The following is a 20,450-nucleotide window of genomic DNA, read 5'->3' on the forward strand; positions in this document are numbered from 1 at the left end:
CCGCTCAAAGGAGAAACAGAGGAGATTGGGAGGAGGGAGTCTGTGAGGGCATGGACCTAGAGTAGGGACAGTGATCAGGGTGATAATGAATATCTAAATTATAGGATAAACAAAAAAAAAAAACGAAAGAAAGAAAAAGGAAATTTTGAGTGTATATACACTTTCATCTTCCCCAAGATGAATCTAGAAAGGCTCCTCCTGCACTGTTCAAGTGACTAAAGTCTCTGCTGACACTCAAGACAATATCTTGACAGCCACATCAGAAAGCAAAGTTGCAAAAATCAAACAGCAAGTTATATCTTTCCAACATAAACTGGCACTGAATACCCCTTCCCATTCCAATCAATAGGAATGTGCACGTAGGGAGAGAAGATTGGACAAAGGCAAGAAAAACAGCAGGGCAAACAACAAATCCTATAGCTTTGTCTCAAACACATTGGACTTCAATTCCTAAAGGCATAGATGGTGCTCTTCCTGTAACTTCTCATACATCTCTCAGTTTGGGTACTTCATCTCCCTGTAAGCATCTCTCCATGGCAGATTTCTCAATGCGTTAGTTTTCTCCACAACCTGTTGTCACAAAATGCAACTCAAGCATCAACCTCACCACTTAAATGCAAGGAACTCTCACAGAGTCTTCCCTGGGATCCTGACTCTGTCAAAAGATGGCTGGAGTGCTGCTAAACTGAAACCATAGAGAAAGAATCTATGACCATGCTATTTTCATCTTTCAGTTTCTAGAAGCAGCACAATATGGATGATCCTGTGAAGTTTGGCTTCTAAATTAATGGACCCTGCCTCCCTTGGACCACATTTGCAGTAGGTTTTGTTTAAGGTTCCATTCTGGGATGAGGAAACACTTTGAATACTCCTTCCATTAATTTAAAACATGGCAAGCAGGAGGAAGTACTACACTCAGGGTACCTTCATAGGTATATACCCACAAGGGCATTTGCTCCACTAAGTTCATAGCCACTTTATTTATAACAGTTAGAAACAGGAAAGAATGCAGATGTTCCTCAACTGAAATGCGGACACAAAAACCATGTTTCATTTACAAAATGGGATGCAATTCAGGTATAAAAAACAAGGACGTCATGAATTTTGCAGAGAAATGGGTACAATTAGAAACTAATATCTGGAATGAGGTAACTCAGGCCCAAAAGGTCATGCATGTACATACTCACTTACAAGTGAATAATAACCATAAGTACAGGATACCCACACTGCACTTCATAGACCTAAAGACAGTAAACAAGACAAGGCACAAATGAGCATGGTTGAACCTCACTCAGAACGGGGTCTGAAAGAGACAGAAGAGGCAGATGGAGGGAGAAACTGGATGGGACAGTATTTAAGAAATAAGAAGGGGAGTGTTAGGAACAATTGTGGTAAGAGACAAGGGAAGGCCAGAGAGCCAGGAAAATGAAATGAAATCAGCAGATGCTGTGAGGGAGTGGGGTTAGGGTGGGGGCACCTGTAGAATGTGCCTGAGAATATGAATGGGAGGGCACAAATGCAGCTAGGGAGGTGATCTTAGCTGAGATAGTTAGCATTGAGTTATGGACCATGAAGAGGTGACTTCTTGCAGTCAGGCAGACCCACCAGTGAAGTGTTCAGTACACCAAGAAAACCAAATACCTTTCCTCCCAAAATTTGTTCTGTCTGCAAGTAAGGCAGGCACAAAGTTGAAACAGAGACTGAGGGAATGGCCAAACTATACCCTGCCCAACTGGTAACCCATCCCATGGGCAAGCACCAAGGCTGGCATTACTGAGGATAATTTGTTATACTTGCAGATAATAGCTTAGCATCATTGTCCTCTGAGCGTCTCCATCCAGCATCTGACTGAAACATATGCAGAGACCCACAGCCTAACATTGGACAGGGCTCAGGGATTATTTTAAAAGAGTTGGGGAAAGAATTGACAGCCTCTGAAGGAATAGGAAGTCCATGAAGAGAACCTCAGACTCAACTAACCCGGAACCTAGGAGACTCTCAGAGATGGAGCCACCAACCAACGAGCACACACAGGCTGGGATGGAGGCCCCCACCATATATGTAGTGGATATGATGCTCAGTCGTCATGGGGTCCCCAACATCCAGAGCAGGGCATGTCCCTTAAGCTGTTCCTGTCTGTGCAAACTGTTTCCCTAACTGACCTTGTCTGACCTCAGTGGGAAAGGATGTGTCTAACCCTGCAGAGACTTGACATGCCATAGTTGGGGGATACTCAAGTGGTTCCCACCCTCCCTGGGGAGATAAAAGGGAGTCAGTGATGAGGGACTGAGGAAGGTGGAATGGGATGGGTGTAACAATTAGAATGTAAATTGAATAAAGAAATAGGGGAAGTCAGGTCCTGGTGAAGCACGACTTTAATCCCAGCACTCTGGAGGCAGAGGCAGGGGGATTTCTGAGTTCGAGGACAGCCTGGTCTACAAAGTAAGTTCCTGGACAGCCAGGGAGACACAGAGAAACTCTGTCTCAGAGGGAAAAAAAAAGAAATAGGAAGATTGAACAAATACTTATCAATCACATAAAAATATACAAATCAGGCAATATTTTTGTTTGTTTGTTTGACCTACTCAATATCTCAGAGCATAAGCCAAGTACAAAAGTTTTCTGTTTTTTTTGTTTGTTTGTTTGTTTGTTTGTTTGTTTGTTTGGCCAAAATATCACGGAAATGACCTCTTCCTAAAGTTTTTCAGTCTATTCTCCACTGAAATAGTATGACCTCAACTTCGTGTGGCTGCATTACTATCAACACTCCAATCTTCCAGACCCTATGGGAACAACTGATTAAGCTCCATGTACACGGACACATTTCTAACAGACAGGTCACTGACACAAAGAACAGCAATGACACATCCTAACAGCAGTCTTTCAACCCTTCCAATGGGAGTCCTGAGGGTCTTGGGGTTCCAGTCAAAGCATCAAGGTTTTATGCCTAAATCACAGAAACTGCAATGACCAGCACAGAGCCGATTGCAATGCAAACACACAGAGGTCTTTTTTATGAGCTCAGTAACAAGGACTCTCAGCAGTCAAACTCCCATTAGGTACAAACTGAGAGATCAAGTCTAGAGGTTTTGAGTATTTATTGTAGTTACAACAAGAGTGGGGAGTTTGCATACAAATCAGCATTGTAATATTTTAAAAATTGTATGTCTGGCATAATGTGCAGGAACCAAGCAAGGGAGTACAAAAAAAAAATCTAACAACCATGATGGGTAAGCTGTTTTTGTTTTTGTTTTCTATAGGAGGTCTTAGTTATCTCTATGTAGCTTGACCCTGCTGATGTACCTTAACTGGCTGTTGATAAGGGGATTTTGTCATGGGATTTTTGCTGGAATGTACAAATGTACATTCTCAAAAAGCAAACTGTTTGGGATTTACAAACTCATCTCTGTTCCTAACCCCCTGATTATAGACAGAAACTCCTGGTTAACCACAACCATGCCTGTCTGTAGACTAGACTTTGTCCAAATACCTACCTCACTATCTGTTACTGCAGACCCTAATATCAGCTGCCCTTAACACTGGAAAAGAGTAGCAGTGGAAATTTCCTCTCCTCCTGTGCAAGCCTCCTATAGATACCATAGACAATGCCCACTTGCCTGTCCATTCCTGCCTCATCCCTGTGTCTCAGCCCCGACTTGGGCAGATACTCCCTGTTCAACCACATTCCATGCCTGAAAGGACACAAGGTAAGCTTCCATAGATCAACTTCATGACTGATTGATTTACCCCAGATTCAATTTTCCCAGTTGTTCCAACATTGTATTAAATACCATGGGCTGCTTGACCTCTCTCCTGTCTATGTCTCCTTGTGGATTACTAAGATCTTCTGTTCCTGCCTGTTGCTTCTCCCAGATTTTAATATCACAAAGCATCCCCTGTTGACCATACCCACAAAATAGGTCAGTAAAATAGGAAACTGTCAGTGAACACTCTCTTCAAATCCATGCATCAAACAGTAACCCAGGAACAAAACTCCCACCCAAAAAGATAAACCCAGAGGCCAGTACCTAGGTCAATAATCACCCAAACAGAGATGGCTACACACCAGCATAGCAACATAGAGAGTAACAGCCAGGAACAATTGCAACCAAGAAATCAAAGCTATGCCATCACAGCAGGTCTGAGAAATTAAAGCATGCAACAGATAAAGTGCAAAAGAGGTTGTTTGGGGGAAGGGAGAGGAGTGAGAACCTGGGGAAGGGATAGAAGTACACAAGACGACCTGCAGACAGGCACACAGACAGGGAGGAGAAAGAGAGCCATGAGGAGAGAGATGACAGAGAGTGTGCATGTGCAGAGAACAGAGACAGGGAACAAAAATAGAGAGCTGCTATAGCTGGTGGTCCATGTATATAAAGAACGCCTGACAACAGACACAGGGGATGGAGGCAGGAAATGACATAAGCAGTTGCTAAGTCCCTAAGAGAAGGACATGAGATTACCTGTACACTGACAACTACAGAGGCAAGGTTCACCCACAGAACAGGAAAGGAAGACAGAATCTCAGGGATTCAAGATGAAGAGAAAAAATTAATATCTCATTTAAAAAATGTGGATTCTAAAAGTTTCATGGCAATAAACAACTGTGACTTCTGCAAAATATGTGAAGGCGAAAATTACAAACGATTGGAATAGAAGAATATCAGCTCAGAGGTCTATCATTTTTCAATAAAACCACAAAAAAATTCTGAAATTATTAAAGTCCCTTTCTCAAATAATAATCAACTCATTTAGCATGTGATGCAAAAAAATATGAAAAAACTGCAACAGAAAAAAAAATTAAGAAAACAAAAACAAGTATAATGTATGAAATCAGACCTATTAGATTTTTACTTGTTTTGGTAATGTATACTAAAAGACAAAGGGGTTTGGACACCTGTGCTACAGACTCAAAGAAACCACCCTTGTTTTCACAAGCCAGCTTAACTAAGGTCCAAACGATTTGGGCAATGATAGGCAAGTTATTAGAGGTCACCCCTGATGGAGCAAGTGAGGAGCAACACGAGAGACCTCACAGGTGCTCACATATGGCTTATACTTCCCATCAAGCCCCAGAGAGGACTCACCACCCCAGCTTCCACTGCTCAGCACCCTGCTCCTACCCTCTGTGGGCAGTAACCCTGTGCTCACCATGCCTCGAATTCAGAGCTTCCCTGAGGTCCTCTCACAGCACCCAACAGTAGAGCTCAGAGCAGGACACAGAACCATTCAAGCCTGCACAGCCAAAGTGAACTTGGGGAAAGGCACCTGGAAGATCCCGCCTCCTTGTCTGACTGGCAGGTCTGCCTGTGGAGACCTTGATTGGCCAGTGGGTCTCACCCTTCCTCAAGGTTAAAGTGTGCTTCACGTCCAGGGCCACACCTTTTCCATATCTCAGGTGTGGTTTGCACTACATTAGCATTTGAGCCAGTCCCCCAAGAGGACTCTCACCCCTCCCAGCTCTGGGGGAGAACTCAACATTCATGAGGGGCATTGGGCTATGCACAGACAGGTTGGTCTTCAGTTGAGCTGAGGTCTAAACCCTGGGAGGGTGATAATTCACTTGACAAGGAATGCATCAATTCCCTCATGCTTCTGGAACTCAGGCTCCTGCCTAAGTTACCATCCCCCACCCCCACCCCAGCCACCACAAGTGAAGCACGGCTAAAAGTCAGGTAGGCAATATCCCAAGCTTCTGACCTTCAGGCTAAACTCCTCCACAGTTACCTAGCAACAGTAAAGACCATAAAAAGGGCTGTTCAGCCCCGCCTATCTCTCTTGCTCTCACTCCTTCTATCTCTTACCTCTCACTTTTTGCACTCCTCTCTCCTCTTTCCTTTGTCTTTATCCTCTCCCCTCCTCTCCTCTCCTCTCCTCTCCTCTCCTCTCCTCTCCTCTCCTCTCCTCTCCTCTCCTCTCCTCTCCTCTCCTCTCTCCCTCTTACTCTCTTTCTATCTAGCCTTCCCTCTTCTAGCCTTCTAGGGGGGCCTCTCTCTCTTTTACCTTCTCTCTTTCTCCCTGCCTTTCTATAATAAAGCTCTAAAACCATAGAATGTCTCTGCTCATCAAGGCCCACTGCGCTTGGAGGATGGGATAGGCTTTCTCATAATGAGCCATTTCTACTCTCCAGATGGAAGGCCTTCATGTGCTCCAGTCCAGATCCACTGTGCTCACTCTCACCAGTGTGGGAACCTCTCATCCCTCATCCCTCTCTCCCATAACTCCAGGGCTTTAGGAAAGTAGCCCCGGAGCTCCCAGGTTGGGCTGCCCCTTGTTCAGACCCAAAGAGTGGGTCAAAGGCTTAGATGCCCACCCGGGGCTGAGCAGAGAGTGTATGGCAGCTCTCCCACATCTCTGTCCAGAGCATAGGTGGAACTCTGGCAGGGCGTGAGCCTTCCCCCCTTTCCTTTCTTGCCCAGGGCCCCCTTTTAGTGTCCAACACATTCCAGCTCAGGCTAGTCAGCTGCCTGCCCCTGTTCTCTGTGAGCAATGATCCTGCATTACCAGGACCTGACTTCAGACCTTGGCTGAGCTTGCCTCACATCACTTGCCTTCTTCCTGAAATCCAGGGGAAGAGCATGCATAGCCCATTACCCAAGGTGCAGTGGGGTTATCAATCTGAGTGGGAGGGTGCCCAGGCAATGAACATTAAAGAGGAATTTTAGGAAACAAGAGTTCTGTTTGTGGCTCAGTGCTGGGCTCAGGGAGACTGCAGCTCCCTTTCCCAGATGATAGGTACCAACCAACCCTGGGAGGAAAGCCAGAAATGTAAGGGAAACACTGTTGAGCCATCTTGTTAGCCAGCACATCGCCATCACTGGCAAAGTAGAGAAAAGCCACAGTTGTATTAGGACAGGTTCTCTAGATAAACATATCTCAAATCAGAATGAATTTCTCTGTGCATATTGAAAGGAAATTTAATAGAATGTCTCTCTAATGTCTAATATAGAAAGGTTCTTGGCCAAGGGAACTTAAAAAAATCAAAGATGAGTTATCTCATGTTGCAGGTTATTACAGCTGATATTCACTATGTACCAGAATTCTGAAGAAATAAGTACTTTCCAATACCAATTTTAAAAATCAAACTAGCAAATCACACTTGCACCTTCATGTCTCCATTGTGTCTTCTTTTTCCTCCTAGTTCCCCCATTTCTCCTCCCTCTCCATCCCTTCCTCCTCCTCTTCCTCTTCTCTTCTTCCTCCTCTTCCTCCTTCTTCTCCTTCTTCATCACAATCACCATCATTACTAAGGTCACTTAGTGCTTCCTGATGGAATATTACTCAATATCTGTTAGGCTGGATCTTGTGCATATAAATGGAATGGCACTGCCCAGGGTGCAATGGTCGCATTATATCCAGAAAACCAGTGTTTTACCAAATGTGTCCTCTGATGTTCTTTTTAGCCACTCTTCTGCCATGTTCCTGTGGGTATTAGTTTTGGAGACTTTTTCTTTGATCTGAGAAGAATGGATCCTGATGCTTAGGACAGCCCTAGGTGGAAGGTCTGTCCCTAACAGTTACCTTAATTGGCAAGGTTTATCTTGTGCCCCTCTAAGAAGCAGCAGCCACCACACTCAGATCTCCTGGCCTAGAAGACCCAGCCTGAGTCCATTCACTATGAGGCCTTTATGTACACAACCCAGATGGTTTTCTGGAACCCACAGCCCTAAGGGACCAGGTATATTATTAGACAACTCACTCTGTGGTAGTGAAGGCCTCTCAGTAAATGCCTCTAGAGGCTACAGAGGCAGCTCAGTTGGTAGAATGTTTGCCTGGCATTCAAGAGGCCCAGCGTTTGATCCCTGGCACCACATAAAACAAACATGATAACACATGCTGTAATTGCAGCCTTCCAAGGTGGAGGCAGAGGCAGGAGGGTCTGAAATCCAAAGTTATATTTGGTACATAGAGTTCAAGGCAACCCTGAAGCCCTGACTAAAAAGTAAAACAAGAAAAGAAAAGCCTCTAAAAAAGGGTCTCTGATGCCTCCCCAGGGGTTAGCACTTGATATCTCTGGAGTTGTCAGTCTTGGCGCTCTAAGTTGACAACAATGGAAGCTGGCCTGCAGAGACTCACTGGACACCAGCTTGCACTAAGTAAACCCACCCACCTTTGTACAGTGAAAGGACATTGAAGAACCAACCAGAGTGGTCAGAATTCCTGTTTTGTAAACTGCTGAAACCCAGAGTCACATGACTCCATGGTGCCAATATGACCTCTCTCATAAAGAAATAATCTTAAATGAGCCCATTTAATGCTTTCTTACTTTACAATTACTTTTCTTTATTTTTTGAAATTGTAATATAATCTCATTATTTCTATTCTCCAAACCAACCCACATATCCCTGCTTCCGCTCTTTCAAATTCATAACCTCTCTTTTCCTTTGTTATTTTATACATATATGTATATTCCCTAAACATATAAACACAGCCTGCACAATCTGTATAATATTATTTATATGCCTGGCTTCGGTGCTGACCATTTGGTATTAGGCAACCAACTGACAAAAGCACATTTATTTAACATAGAATTAAAGCCTCATAAAAATGCTAGTTATAGCCAGGTGTGGTGGTGCACATCTTTAATACCAGCACTCAGGAGGCAGAGGCAGGTGGATTCCTGGGTTCAAGGCCAGACTGGTCTACTAAGTGAGTTCCAGGACACCAAGGGCTATACAGAGAAAACCTGTCTCAACCCCCCCCCCCAAAAAAAGCTCCAAAACCAAAAACAAACAAACAAACAAAAAAACAAAAACAACAACAACAAAAAAGACTGCTTTCAATACAAGTCCTCCAGCCAGCCAATCTTCACAGTAGACCTGGTCTCTACCACTAAGGCATGCTGGACAGTGCCACTTTTACCTTGGGGATGATAGGAGACCCATGCTTCAAGTACCAGGGAATGACACCCAGTTCAAAGGAATCTTCTGCACTGACACCACCGCAGCATCCAAATGAACCCCTACTCCTTTGCTGGTCTCCCCACTTTTCTCCTAGGCCTAGGAAAAGCACTGAAATGTCTTTAAACTGTGAAGCAGTGACTGGAGAAATGGTTTATTGTAAGAGAACTTCCTGCTCTTCTGGAGGTACCAAGTTTCATGCCCAGCACCCACAACCAAGCAATTCACAACTGCCTACAACTCCAGCTGCATAAGCTCTAAGGACATCTGCATTCTGAGTGTCACACACAGATACAAATCAATAAAAAGTAAATTCTAAAGAGGAAATCAGACCATGGGAGTCTGAGCCCCAAACCCTCTAAACAGCTTCGCACCACTCCACGGCCAAAGTGCAAATTCTCTCCTCAAGGTAAAGCCCAGTGCTATCTGGACCTAAGCCACCCCTCCACACAGGCCCCTCTGTTCTCCCTCACCTCTGACCACAGACCTTCTCTCTGCCCTGATACTCACATCTCAACCCTTTTCCAGGACTCCTCTATGCCCAGGTCTTTGCAAGCAGGCAGCCTCTACATTCCAGACTGCTCAAAGGTCACCTCTGCAGAGATGCCTGTCTTGACTTCAGTTTCCTCCCCTCCAAAACCACATCCTATCCCCAAGTTATGCATAACCTTGATTCATCACTACCTGGCACACAACATGACATAATCACCTGTCTATCAGTGATTATCAACTAGGGAGGAGCCTTTTACAAATATAAAAGCTCCAGGCCTCACCCAAATTCTATGAAATCAGAATTCAGGAGAGCAGAACCAGGTTCTTCCAGTCCACAGACACCCCCTCCCCAGCCAGGCAACTCTGAACACAGCCAGGACTCAGGGCAGCCTACAACAGTACTTTCAAACCCTGGTGCACACACTGCTCCTGAGAGTGCTGTTAAAATGCACACTCTATTTCCACAGCTCTGCCATGGAATCTGAGGCTCTGCAAGTTCCACACCACACTGACTGGTGCTGTCAGGTGAAGCATTTTGCAGTTGCAAGGGCCTAAAACTGTGCTCATCAACAAGACTTCCTACAAGTATGGAGAACAAAGTCCTGAATCTACATCACACAACAGAGTGGCCACCAACCCATGTGGCCACCAAGTATCTGAGACCAAGTAATGTAAACAAAGAGCTGACTTCATTCTTGGTCTAAAATGCTGACCAAAAGCCAGAAGTGCAGTTCCCCACCATGAAAGGACTCTGTAATTTCTTGGCCTAAGGAGCCTTCTACAGCCTGGATGGATAGGAAAATTCCACCAAGGGCCTAGTTGATCACCAACCCAAGAGTGGATAAATATTTCTCTAAGGTAGGGACACAGATATGGAAGACTGGATTAAACCACCTTGGAGCCTCTTACACCAGGCTTCCATTCAAGGCCCTTTCATCCACATCCCGGATCACATGTAAGCAGTCCAGTCTTCCTGTTCTCTACATCATCGACATGGATGCTCTGATCACATGTAAGCAGTCCCAGTCTTCCTGTTCTCTATATCATCACCATAGATGCTCTGATCACATGTAAGCAGTCCCAGTCTTCCTGTTCTCTACATCATCACCATAGATGCTCTGATCACATGTAAGCAGTCCCAGTCTTCCTGTTCTCTATATCATCACCATAGATGCTCTGATCACATGTAAGTGGTCCCAGTCTTCCTGTTCTCTACATCATCACCATAGATGCTCTCGCAGACATGACCTCACATCACTGATCTGCCTGGAGAATCGGTTTCTCCCCACGGAACCACAGATTCTTTCAAAGAGAAGAGATGTCTAATCCCTTCACCTAACACACAGCAGCAGGTCCCAAATGAACCACAGCAAGAGCTGGGATGCACAAGGAGTGGTATCATAGTAACTGCACTACTAATCATAAAAGAGAAATTGAATTCAGCTGGAGGGAAACCAATTCCACCCTAACTGATTCAAGACGTTCCAGAGACACCAATTCAGATTTCAGAGCAGCATAAAATGATCACCTGTTAACCTACTCCCTTCCAAGGATACACTGAGAAAAAGGGGGCATCCTTCTGACCATAGATTCAAAATCTGTTAGCCTGGGATTCTGAAGGAGCTGGTTTACAAACAAGATGTCACAAAGGACTACAACTCAGAATCAAATGCAAGGCCAGTTCCCACTGGAACTGCTGGGCAGAGCCTGGGCCAATGAACAGCACCCCGTGGGAGTCTGTACAGTCTAGATGTTCATTCTCCTTTGGCAGTTAGAACAGCAAAGCGATTTCCAAGATAACCAAGGACAACAGAATAAGAGACTCATGGCCATGGAAGGAAAAAGTTAAATTTTAATACTTAAGAGTCAATATCAAATTTATTTTTAAAACTACATCAATGCCAAATAAGCAGGGTAGGAATGAATGGAGCTATGAAGAAGCCCTAAGAAACAAAAGGACTGTCCCAAGAATGCACACAATGTTTCTCTATTTCCAGAGTATTTTGAAGTAACCAGAGGCTTAAAAAAACTAAGATACAAAAATCAAAGCTGGGAAGAAGGTGGGGGGTGGCGCCGCTCAGTTTTCAGATTTATGCCACAATTACTTATTTTCTCCCTTATTTCCAAAGCACAAAGCTGACACCAGTTGCGCTCTGCACTTTGCAAACTGGGCAAAGTAAGTCACCCAGAGAAAGTCATCAGGAAGTGAAAAGTTTCAAACCACCTACACTCTCACCTGTTACCAAGACAATAAACTCCTTAGAGAGAATATATGGGGGCTGGGAAGGCAGCTTAGGGGGTCAGGTGCTTGCTGCACAAGATTGTGAACCTGCATGGGGATCCCCAGGATTCAGGGGAAGCAGAGACAGGCTGTGGGGAACTGATTCAGCAAAGCATTGCAAGTTCAGCCTCTCTGCTCAGTCAGCACAGGAGCCATCACACACACACACACACACACACACACACACACACACACACATCCACACACAGGCACACCTAGGGGGAGGGACAACAATTTCCATTTATATGCACACCTTCATCCATTCATCCATTTTCTTCTACCCACCTTCCATTCTCATTCCAGGGTCTATACAGTAACTACAGTGAAATCTGGTAAAGCAGCTACCATTTACTAAGTCTACTGGGTACTGTACCAGAACCTTCAGAAATAGACATGATTATCTAGACTGTGAACTGGACTGAAAACAGTAAAAGAGTGTGTGGGCGGGGAGGTTCTCATCCCAATTCATACAACTGGAAAGTGATAGAGCCTGACTTGGAGGTGGCTGATCTAGCTATGGGCAGTTTTGAGAAAGCACCATAACTAAGCATTAGATAACGCCATGCAGTTTGAGAAAGCAGCATCCAGTCAAGTTTAAACTCCACTTGCTGTGTCTATAACCTGAACTAATCACCTAGCCTCAAATTCCTTATCTGCACAGCAGGGATAGAGATTAAACACAACAGTTTGATACCTGTAATACAGGTCAGGCACTGGCTAACTACTGACATTCTAGCTACAGGTGTGCAAGTCAAGAAAGCCTATTTCAGGGGCTGGTGAGATGGCTCAGTGGGTAAGAGCACCCAACTGCTCTTCTGAAGGTCTGAAGTTCAAATCCCAGCAACCACATGGTGGCTCACAACCATCCTTAATGAGATCTGACTCCCTCTTCTGGAGTGTCTGAAGACAACTACAGTGTACTTACATATAACAAAAATAAATAAATCTTAAAAAAAAAAGAAAGAAAGCCTATTTCAGTCAGAAAATGACAACAGCTAGACATATTCTCCATTGGGAGCAATCAGGTTTGCCAAAGTTAATCAGATAAGTTTACTAATTCCATAACTCATTTAAGTAGAAGGCCAGGGACTTATTTTTTTAGTTGTATTTCTATGAAATGCGTAACTTTTTGTATGTCACAAAACCTACCCTAATGTCTCATCTGACCATAAAAAGACATTTGCTTAAAGTCTAAGTATTGTAAACATGGTGTGTTATTAAACTAGACAGAGAACAACTTTTTGTTTTGGAAGTAAACATTAAATAATGTAGGAGGAGAAAGAGCATTATTTTAAGTAATCCACACTGAGTCCTTTCACCCTTCAAATCAGTTCATACACACTATTAGCTTAGAGTGGATGCTGGCCTCACTTAAAATGAGATAAGCCTGCAAAGAGTTCAGGTTTTCCCTGTTTCCGACTCAAATCCATTTTCTGCTTTGGAGGCTGAGTGAAGCCAGCCTGCAATTTGACAGAATGACCAAATCCAGTCTCTCTTTAATCTACTCAGTAACTGAGCTCTTGGGTAATCTCCTACACTGCATGCAAAGGCAGCTTTGGGTTCATCCAAAATAAACTAAAATTAATGAGAGAGAGGCCATGCCAACTTTAATTGCAACTCCTATTTGCCAGGCTTTCCAACATCTGCCAGTATTACTGATACCTAACTGATTCAATACAATGAAAGAAGCGTCCTAACTTTATAAACATGGGCTGTCTTTTAAGGACATCACACACAAGTGTCCTTTCCACAGAGGGAATCCTACCTTTTTGGATGTAATCATTTTCATAAGCATTAATGACGTATTTTCAAAACACTGTGACTATCTTCCTAGTACTTTTCAAGGGCCCTCATGGGGGATGGGCTCTCATCCCCCTCATCCCCCACCTGCCTCATTAAAGGCATCAGTGCCACCTAAAGGCCAGGTTGAGAAAAGTGGACTAAAGCAATCTGCTCTCACTGAATTTGCTACAAAAGATTTACAAGCAGATCTTTGGGAAGACAGGTGAGAGGAAAGAAAGGAGAAGAGGATGAAGGAGAAGAACGGATACCCTAGCTCACTTCCAAGAGCAGGATGCTGAACCTAGTATTTTTCATTGAGTCTAGTCCTGACTGTGTAGGTCTACAAAGACAAATATTTTACAAGAAAGAATAATAGTCTAGTCCCCCACTCCACCCCCCCGCCCAAGGCAAAGCCTAAAAGCGAATGCTTTGTTCAAGCAAGGGGAAAGGGTGTAATGACATAGCTTAATTTAAAAGCTCTCTGAACACCAGCCTCTGACACAAGTATTTTAAAATATGTACCTTGATGTTAAAATTCTGAGCAAAGGAAATGTAGTCATCGGTTCACTACTGCTACACATGTGTGTCTCATTCTCCAGCTACCTTTTGTGAGTCCAGATGGACGAACAAAGCCTACAGAGCCGAAAACACGAAACTCTAAATTCTGTTGGGGAGGTAAAGAAAATGATGTAAGTGAGGCTTTCCCAAGCTGTGGACAGCGTGGTCTCTGGACTCACACAGCCTCTTCCAAGCCTGCTTCAATTTTCAACCCAAATTGCTTCCTTCTCACTGTCCCTCTCCCCCAGGATCTGGAGAGCTCTCTGCTTAGCCACTCAATACAATGACTATGCAGGCCCTTTCCAGGTTAATGGCACAGGAGCTGATCATACTGTCAAAAGGCACCACACAGGTAGCCCAGAAGTGGCCACCAAAGACCTTTTGGACCCCAAAAAGACCATTCTCCACATCCCTCTACAGCGCTGCTCTGTGGCAAGTAGTAGGCACTGCCAGGCCTCCCAAGATGGGATGGGCACCTGTGCCTAAGCAGCTTGGGGTCCCTGGATCTGCTCTACATGTTGGCTCAGAATCCACAGCTGCCCCCGCCGGGCTACGTCCGGAACAAGTTGGAGAGGTCCACGCAGGGAGAGCCATCACTCTGGGGAGCAGAGCTCGCAGGGGTCCCTGGCTCCAAGCCGCCACAGACTCTGCGGCCTAAGTTGACCTCTCCCAGGATAGGAGCAAAGAACCTGAAACCCTGCGAGGGAAATGGGAACAGACAGGAGCGTTCCCAAAAAAGGCCCAAGGTGGCCAAGCAGCCTCTCTCTAGAGCAGGGAACAAAGGGCTTCTGTGTCGGGCACTGCTGGTCCGGCTGCGTCCGGCTTTGGGGTACCAGAAACTTTTCCCGGGTGTGGGCGCAGGCGGAGGGCACTGGGTATCCGGCAACAGGCGCGGAAGCCTACCGGGTGCCCAGGGCGCAGCGCGATCCCCGCGACTCTAGCCTCCCGCCCGGCGCGGGCTACGCTACCGCTCACCTCCTCGATGGCCGCCACGGTGTCCCGGCACTGGGCCGTGCGCATGGTGAAGCTAGAGGCCGTGGGCGCCTTGTAGTCCTCAAGGGTCTCGGCCACGAATTCCGACACGGAGATCTGGTCCGGCATCGCCAGGGCGCCGGGACGCGAACTGCGGCCGCCTCAGTCGCCCAAGGCGCGGGCTCCGACCCCGCCGCCGCTCGGGGACTTAAGCAAAGATAAGCGCGGGTGCGGAAGTCGCAGCGGGGCGCGGGAGCCACCGCGGCAGGTCCGGTGGCAGCAGGGGCGCACGCAGCCTGCAGCTCTGTCTGCTGTGCTCCGGGAGCTGCAGCTACCGAGTCCTCTGCAAAGGAGCCCAGACGTGGGCGCGCACAGTCAAGGGGAACTGCGCGCCACCAACCCGCTGTCCCGGACGCCTCCCGCGGAAAGGGGAGGGCCCGGCTGGGGATGGCGCGGAGGACCGCCCGGCGGTGCCGGGCGCAGGCCTGACCACCAATCGGGTCGCCCGCCGCTACCGCGCCGCCAGGAAGCGGAGGCCTCAGCAAGGAGGGCTATGTGGGATCAGGGCCTGTCAGTGGCTGTGGGCTGCTGCGTTGCATCTGCCTTCCGGACGTGCTGGGGTTCGAGGGCGCGCCCTTGAAAGACCCCCGAAGGGAGACCCTCACTCAAGCCTCGGGACAGCCGCGGACCCAAGAAGACACTGAGACCGTACTTAAAATGTAGAAGGCAAGATTTAATAGAGCAACAGCAAGAAAGCACATGGAACATGGGACCAGAGCTCTGGGGTCGAAACTCATGCACCTAGTATGGTGTAGAGGAGAATCGACAACCAGCCAAAATTTTTCATAGGCTTATATAGGAAAACTCAAGGGGGGAGAGCTGGGCAGGGAAAGTACAAGTTTACATAACTAAGGGGTTGTGCCAAGGGACAAGGGGTTCTGCCAAGGGAATCTACGTAACTAAGGGGTCATGTCCTATTATTTGGCAATGTACCCGGTTCATTTTGAGGTTGTTCCAGGAGGCCCTTATCTCAAAAATGTTCTTGGAACAGTCTTGAGTTGGGAGGGTTCAAACTCTAGGGTGAGGAGTTCAGGAATGCATTCTGGGATGAAGAGTTCAGGAGTGTTCCAGGAACAATCTCTAGCTGGGAGGGGTCGGGCTCTGGGGTGAAGAAGAGTTCAGTAATTTTTTATTCTTCATTCTCCACTCCTTTTAGAAAATAGCTCTAATCTTAGAGCGAGTTTTCAACCTCTTGGGGGACTCGATATTGTTGCCTTAGTACCATAACCTGGACTGCGTTTATCCTTTCTCTAATAAAAGCTACTAACTTATTAAGGATGCAGGGGCCAAAAGTAAGCAAAAGCATAAGTGTAATTAAAGGTCCTGCTATAGTGGAGAGGAGAGTGGTGAGCCAAGGGGACTTATTAAACCAGCTTTCGAACCATCCTTGTTGGCTTTCTCTTTCTCTTTTACGTATATCTAGGCGTTCTCTAAGTTTGGCCATAGAATCTTTGATTACCCCTGAATGGTCAACATAAAAACAACATTCTTCTTTTAGGGCAGCACAGAGTCCTCCTTCTTTAAGGAATAATAAGTCTAATCCCCTTCTATTTTGCAGCACCACTTCGGACAGGGAAGTTAAAGATTCTTCTAATTTGGTTATAGACTGTTCTATAGTTCTAAGATCAATATCCATAGCTGCACGTAGTTCTTCATAATATTGGGGGGTCTTAATTAAGGCAGCGGTTCCTGTACCTACTCCAGCCGCTACTCCCAATCCTAATAGAACTGCCAAAGTTAAGGTAACGGGTTCTCTTCTCCAGCGGACCAAATGCTCAAATTTGTCTAAAAAAGAGCTATTATCATGATACAAGAGTCTGGGAATAAGCTGAACCAATATGCAGAAATCTTTGGAACTATTAAAAACAGACATAGACACACAAGGAGTGAGACCGGTATTGCAAGCCCACACTGTGTCTAGGGGAGGCACTAGATACTGACCACTTTTGCTAGACTGGATGTCCTGGGTCTGATTACAGAGGTGCCCTTTATCCTGAGGTACCCGGCCCAAACAAAGCCCTCTTCCTGAAACTGCTGCTAGAGTCAACTTTCTGTTTTCTCCCCAAAGGCATTGAGAATGATCTGAAGTAGTATTATAAGTCCTGATCTGAGCTATTCCTTCATAATAAGGGGGGCTAGAAGCATAGCATAACCAGCATGATTGAGTCATATTAGGGTTAGTCCTATTTAAAGCTAAAAAAGCTCCCTGGACTAGACTGACCAGACGGTTTTCTGTACCTAGGGGCGGTGGGGAAGCCAAGATAGGCTTTATGAGGGGAGTATTAGTTCCTAGGGAGGGTACCACTGTGTTGGACTGTGGAGTTTGTGGAGCTGGTACGGTCGGGACCTTTGGGGGAGCCGGTACGACTGGGGGGCCCTGTTCTATAAGGACCTTGTTGGGCCCCACGAGTGTCACCACCGGGTCTCTCACTGTCAGTCTGATTGTGAAAATGAACCCCAGATCTCTTAGTGGAATGTATATTTGCCAACCCCACCTATTTCCTTTAAGCCAACTCAAACGGTGTTGTTTTCCGTTCTCGGTGAACCTTATAAGTAGGGGGTTGCAGTATTTATCTTTGCATGGTCCTGAGGGTGCTCTGTTTTTAAAAGCACACCCACTATCTTTATATTTATAGGGGTTTCTTTCTCCTTGGTTTGACTTATCATGGCCACTACCTCGTTTTACCGTGATTAGGTCCCAGTCAGAGGAGGGCTTCCAGTAAGCTTCCCCTGTCATTTCACATGTCCATTTACCACAAAAGTAATCTGATGCCCCCCACATTCTTGTTGAAGTCTTTTGCTCCGACCCTGACCAGGACAAACATAAAATTGTGCAGCTCTAAGATTAGCTCGGTAGAACTGCCCCGAACATCCATACGAGTTCCCTATCCCGCCCAGGACACACCGCTGTTCAGAGGGTGGGTTGCTAAGATCAGTATGATCGGGGAGGTCCCAATTGGGGGATCCTGCCGCTAAATTACAGATGTCAGGTGTGAGATCAGGCCACCAAGTCCAGAGGGGATGGACTGCAGTGGTTGCCCATACAATGTTTCCCTCCTCATTAAGCACTTCCCAGGACTGTTGAATTGGAGCATGAGGGTTGTGGTTCCCTAGGTTCAGGGTGGCGCCTGTGGCGCAAACGAAGCTTAAGAGGATTGTCAGTGGCTGCCACTGTCCAATTGTCTTCGTGGTTTTCTTCATCTTGACTGGCGGCCCTCTTGACGTGGGAGGCGTGGATCCAGGAGGCAATCTCGTCAACTTTTACCGCAGTAGGGGTTGTCAGTAACACCAAATAGGGTCCCTTCCACCATGGCTCGAGGCTGCCGGTTCGATGCCGTCTGACCAAGACTTTGTCTCCAACTCGGAACCCGTGGGGTACTGCGGTGGTCCCTGGGGTATAGGCTGCCTTCAGTTGGTCCCAAATCTGGGTCCTAATCACTTCTAGGGCCTTTAAATGAATAAGCAAAGAGGAGGGTAAGACAGGGTCAGAGTCGGAAACCAATGTTCCACCAGCTTCCATTAAGGGGGGAGGTCCTCCATACAGAACTTCAAAAGGAGTGAGCCTGAAACGTCCAGGGGTGTTTCGGGCTCGGAAGAGCGCAAGAGGAAGGAGAGCCACCCAGTCTTTTCCGCCGGTCTCAATGGCTAATTTAGTCAAGGTCTCTTTTAAGGTCCTATTCATCCTCTCTACCTGTCCTGAGCTTTGAGGGCGGTAAGCACAGTGTAATTTCCAATCAATGCCCAACTGAGTGGCCAAGCCCTGACTTACCTGGGCAACAAAGGCTGGTCCATTGTCGGACCCGATTACCTTAGGGATTCCAAATCTTGGCAGGATTTCTTCAAGGATCTTCTTGGCCACAATCTGGGCAGTCTCTGTTTTAGTGGGAAATGCCTCAACCCATCCTGAAAAGGTGTCTACAAATACTAACAGATACTTGTTACCATACATTCCAGGTTTAACTTCAGTAAAATCTACCTCCCAATACACTCCAGGATGGTCTCCCCGTTGTCTCTTTCCAGGTTCTTTGTAGGCTTTAGTCACATTAGTGAATGCACATGGTTTGCAGGAGTCTATAATCTTTTGAGCCACTGACTTCAGGTTGGGGACTTGGTATCGGGAATTTTTAATTAGTCTCATCATTTTTTCAACTCCCAGGTGGGTGAATTGGTGTAGTCCTTTCACAAATTTTATTCCTTCTTCGGGAGTCAATTCTATTTTCCCTTCAAAAAAATATGGAAGGGGATCACTGGTCCACCATAGCTCTTTTATGTTATACCTTCCATCCTCAGGGCTTTTGGGCGGATCACCTTTTTCAGTTAAGATCATGGCCCCTTGAGCAACTTGTTTTGCCACTAAGTCTGCCATTCGGTTGCCCTTGGCCACCAAGTCTTCTCTTCTTTGGTGGCCGGGGCAGTGGATGATGGCTACCTTCTTAGGTGCATGTATGGCTTCTAACAGGGCCAGAATTTCTTCTTTGTTTTTAATGTCTTTACCAGCTGAAGTCAATAGCCCTCGCTGCCTGTAGATGGCCCCATGGATGTGTGCGGTAGCAAAAGCATACCGGCTGTCAGTGTAGATGTTAACGATCTTACCTTTAGCCTCTCGGAGGGCTTGTATAAGCGCTATAAGTTCAGCCTTTTGTGCCGATGTTCCTTCAGGCAAGGCGCTTGCCCAAATTACCTTTTTTCCGTCTACCACCGCAGCTCCAGCCTTTCGCTTCCCCTCTATCAGGAAACTGCTGCCGTCCGTATACCAACTGGGAACTCCAGGCCAGGGTTGGTCAGTCAGGTCCCTTCTGGTCCCAGTTTCTTCAGCGAGGATGTCCATACATTGATGTACTGGGACGGAATCATTTGTTAGAGGGAGAAGGGTAGCTGGGTTGAGGATGGCAGGGGGCACAAAGGTTACACACTCATTTAGCAGCAGGCTCTGATAGTGTGTCATTCGGGCATTTGTCATCCATCTGTCAGGTGGCTGCCGCACGATACTTTCTAAGGCATGAGGGGCTACAACAGTCACCTGCTGTCCCATGGTCAGTTTGTCAGCATCTTTGATCAGCAGGGCTACTGCTGCAATAGCTTTCAGACATGTGGGCCATCCACTAGCAACAGGATCTAATTTTTTTGACAAATAGGCTACAGGTCTCTTCCAGGGTCCCAGTGCTTGTGTCAATACTCCCCTGGCTACACCCGCTCTCTCGTCCACATATAGGACGAAAGGCTTAGTCAAGTCTGGTAATGCTAGCATGGGGGCAGTCATTAGAGACGACTTGATAGCCTCAAAAGCTCTTTGGTGCTCTTCTTTCCACTCGAAAGGAACCCCTTCCTTAGTCAAAGGATATAGAGGTGCCGCTAGGGTTGCAAAGCCTGGAATCCAGAGTCTACAAAAGCCAGCAGTCCCCAGA

General features: G+C 46.4%; 1 protein-coding gene across 1 annotated transcript in view; it reads right to left on the minus strand.

Moving 5' to 3' along the window:
- Gm10476 (predicted gene 10476) overlaps positions 1-15,653 on the minus strand; it is a 52,881-nt gene extending 37,228 nt beyond the window's left edge. Inside the window, exon 1 of the mRNA XM_011243957.2 lies at positions 14,989-15,653. Within this exon, the coding sequence (XP_011242259.1) occupies positions 14,989-15,114 (126 nt within the window). The 5' untranslated portion in view covers positions 15,115-15,653. The remainder of the gene's footprint in view (positions 1-14,988) is intronic.
- Between the last annotated feature and the right edge of the window lie 4,797 nt (positions 15,654-20,450).

The sequence above is a fragment of the Mus musculus genome, chromosome 12 (assembly GCF_000001635.26).
Source record: "Mus musculus strain C57BL/6J chromosome 12, GRCm38.p6 C57BL/6J".
Classification (NCBI taxonomy): Eukaryota; Metazoa; Chordata; class Mammalia; order Rodentia; family Muridae; genus Mus; species Mus musculus.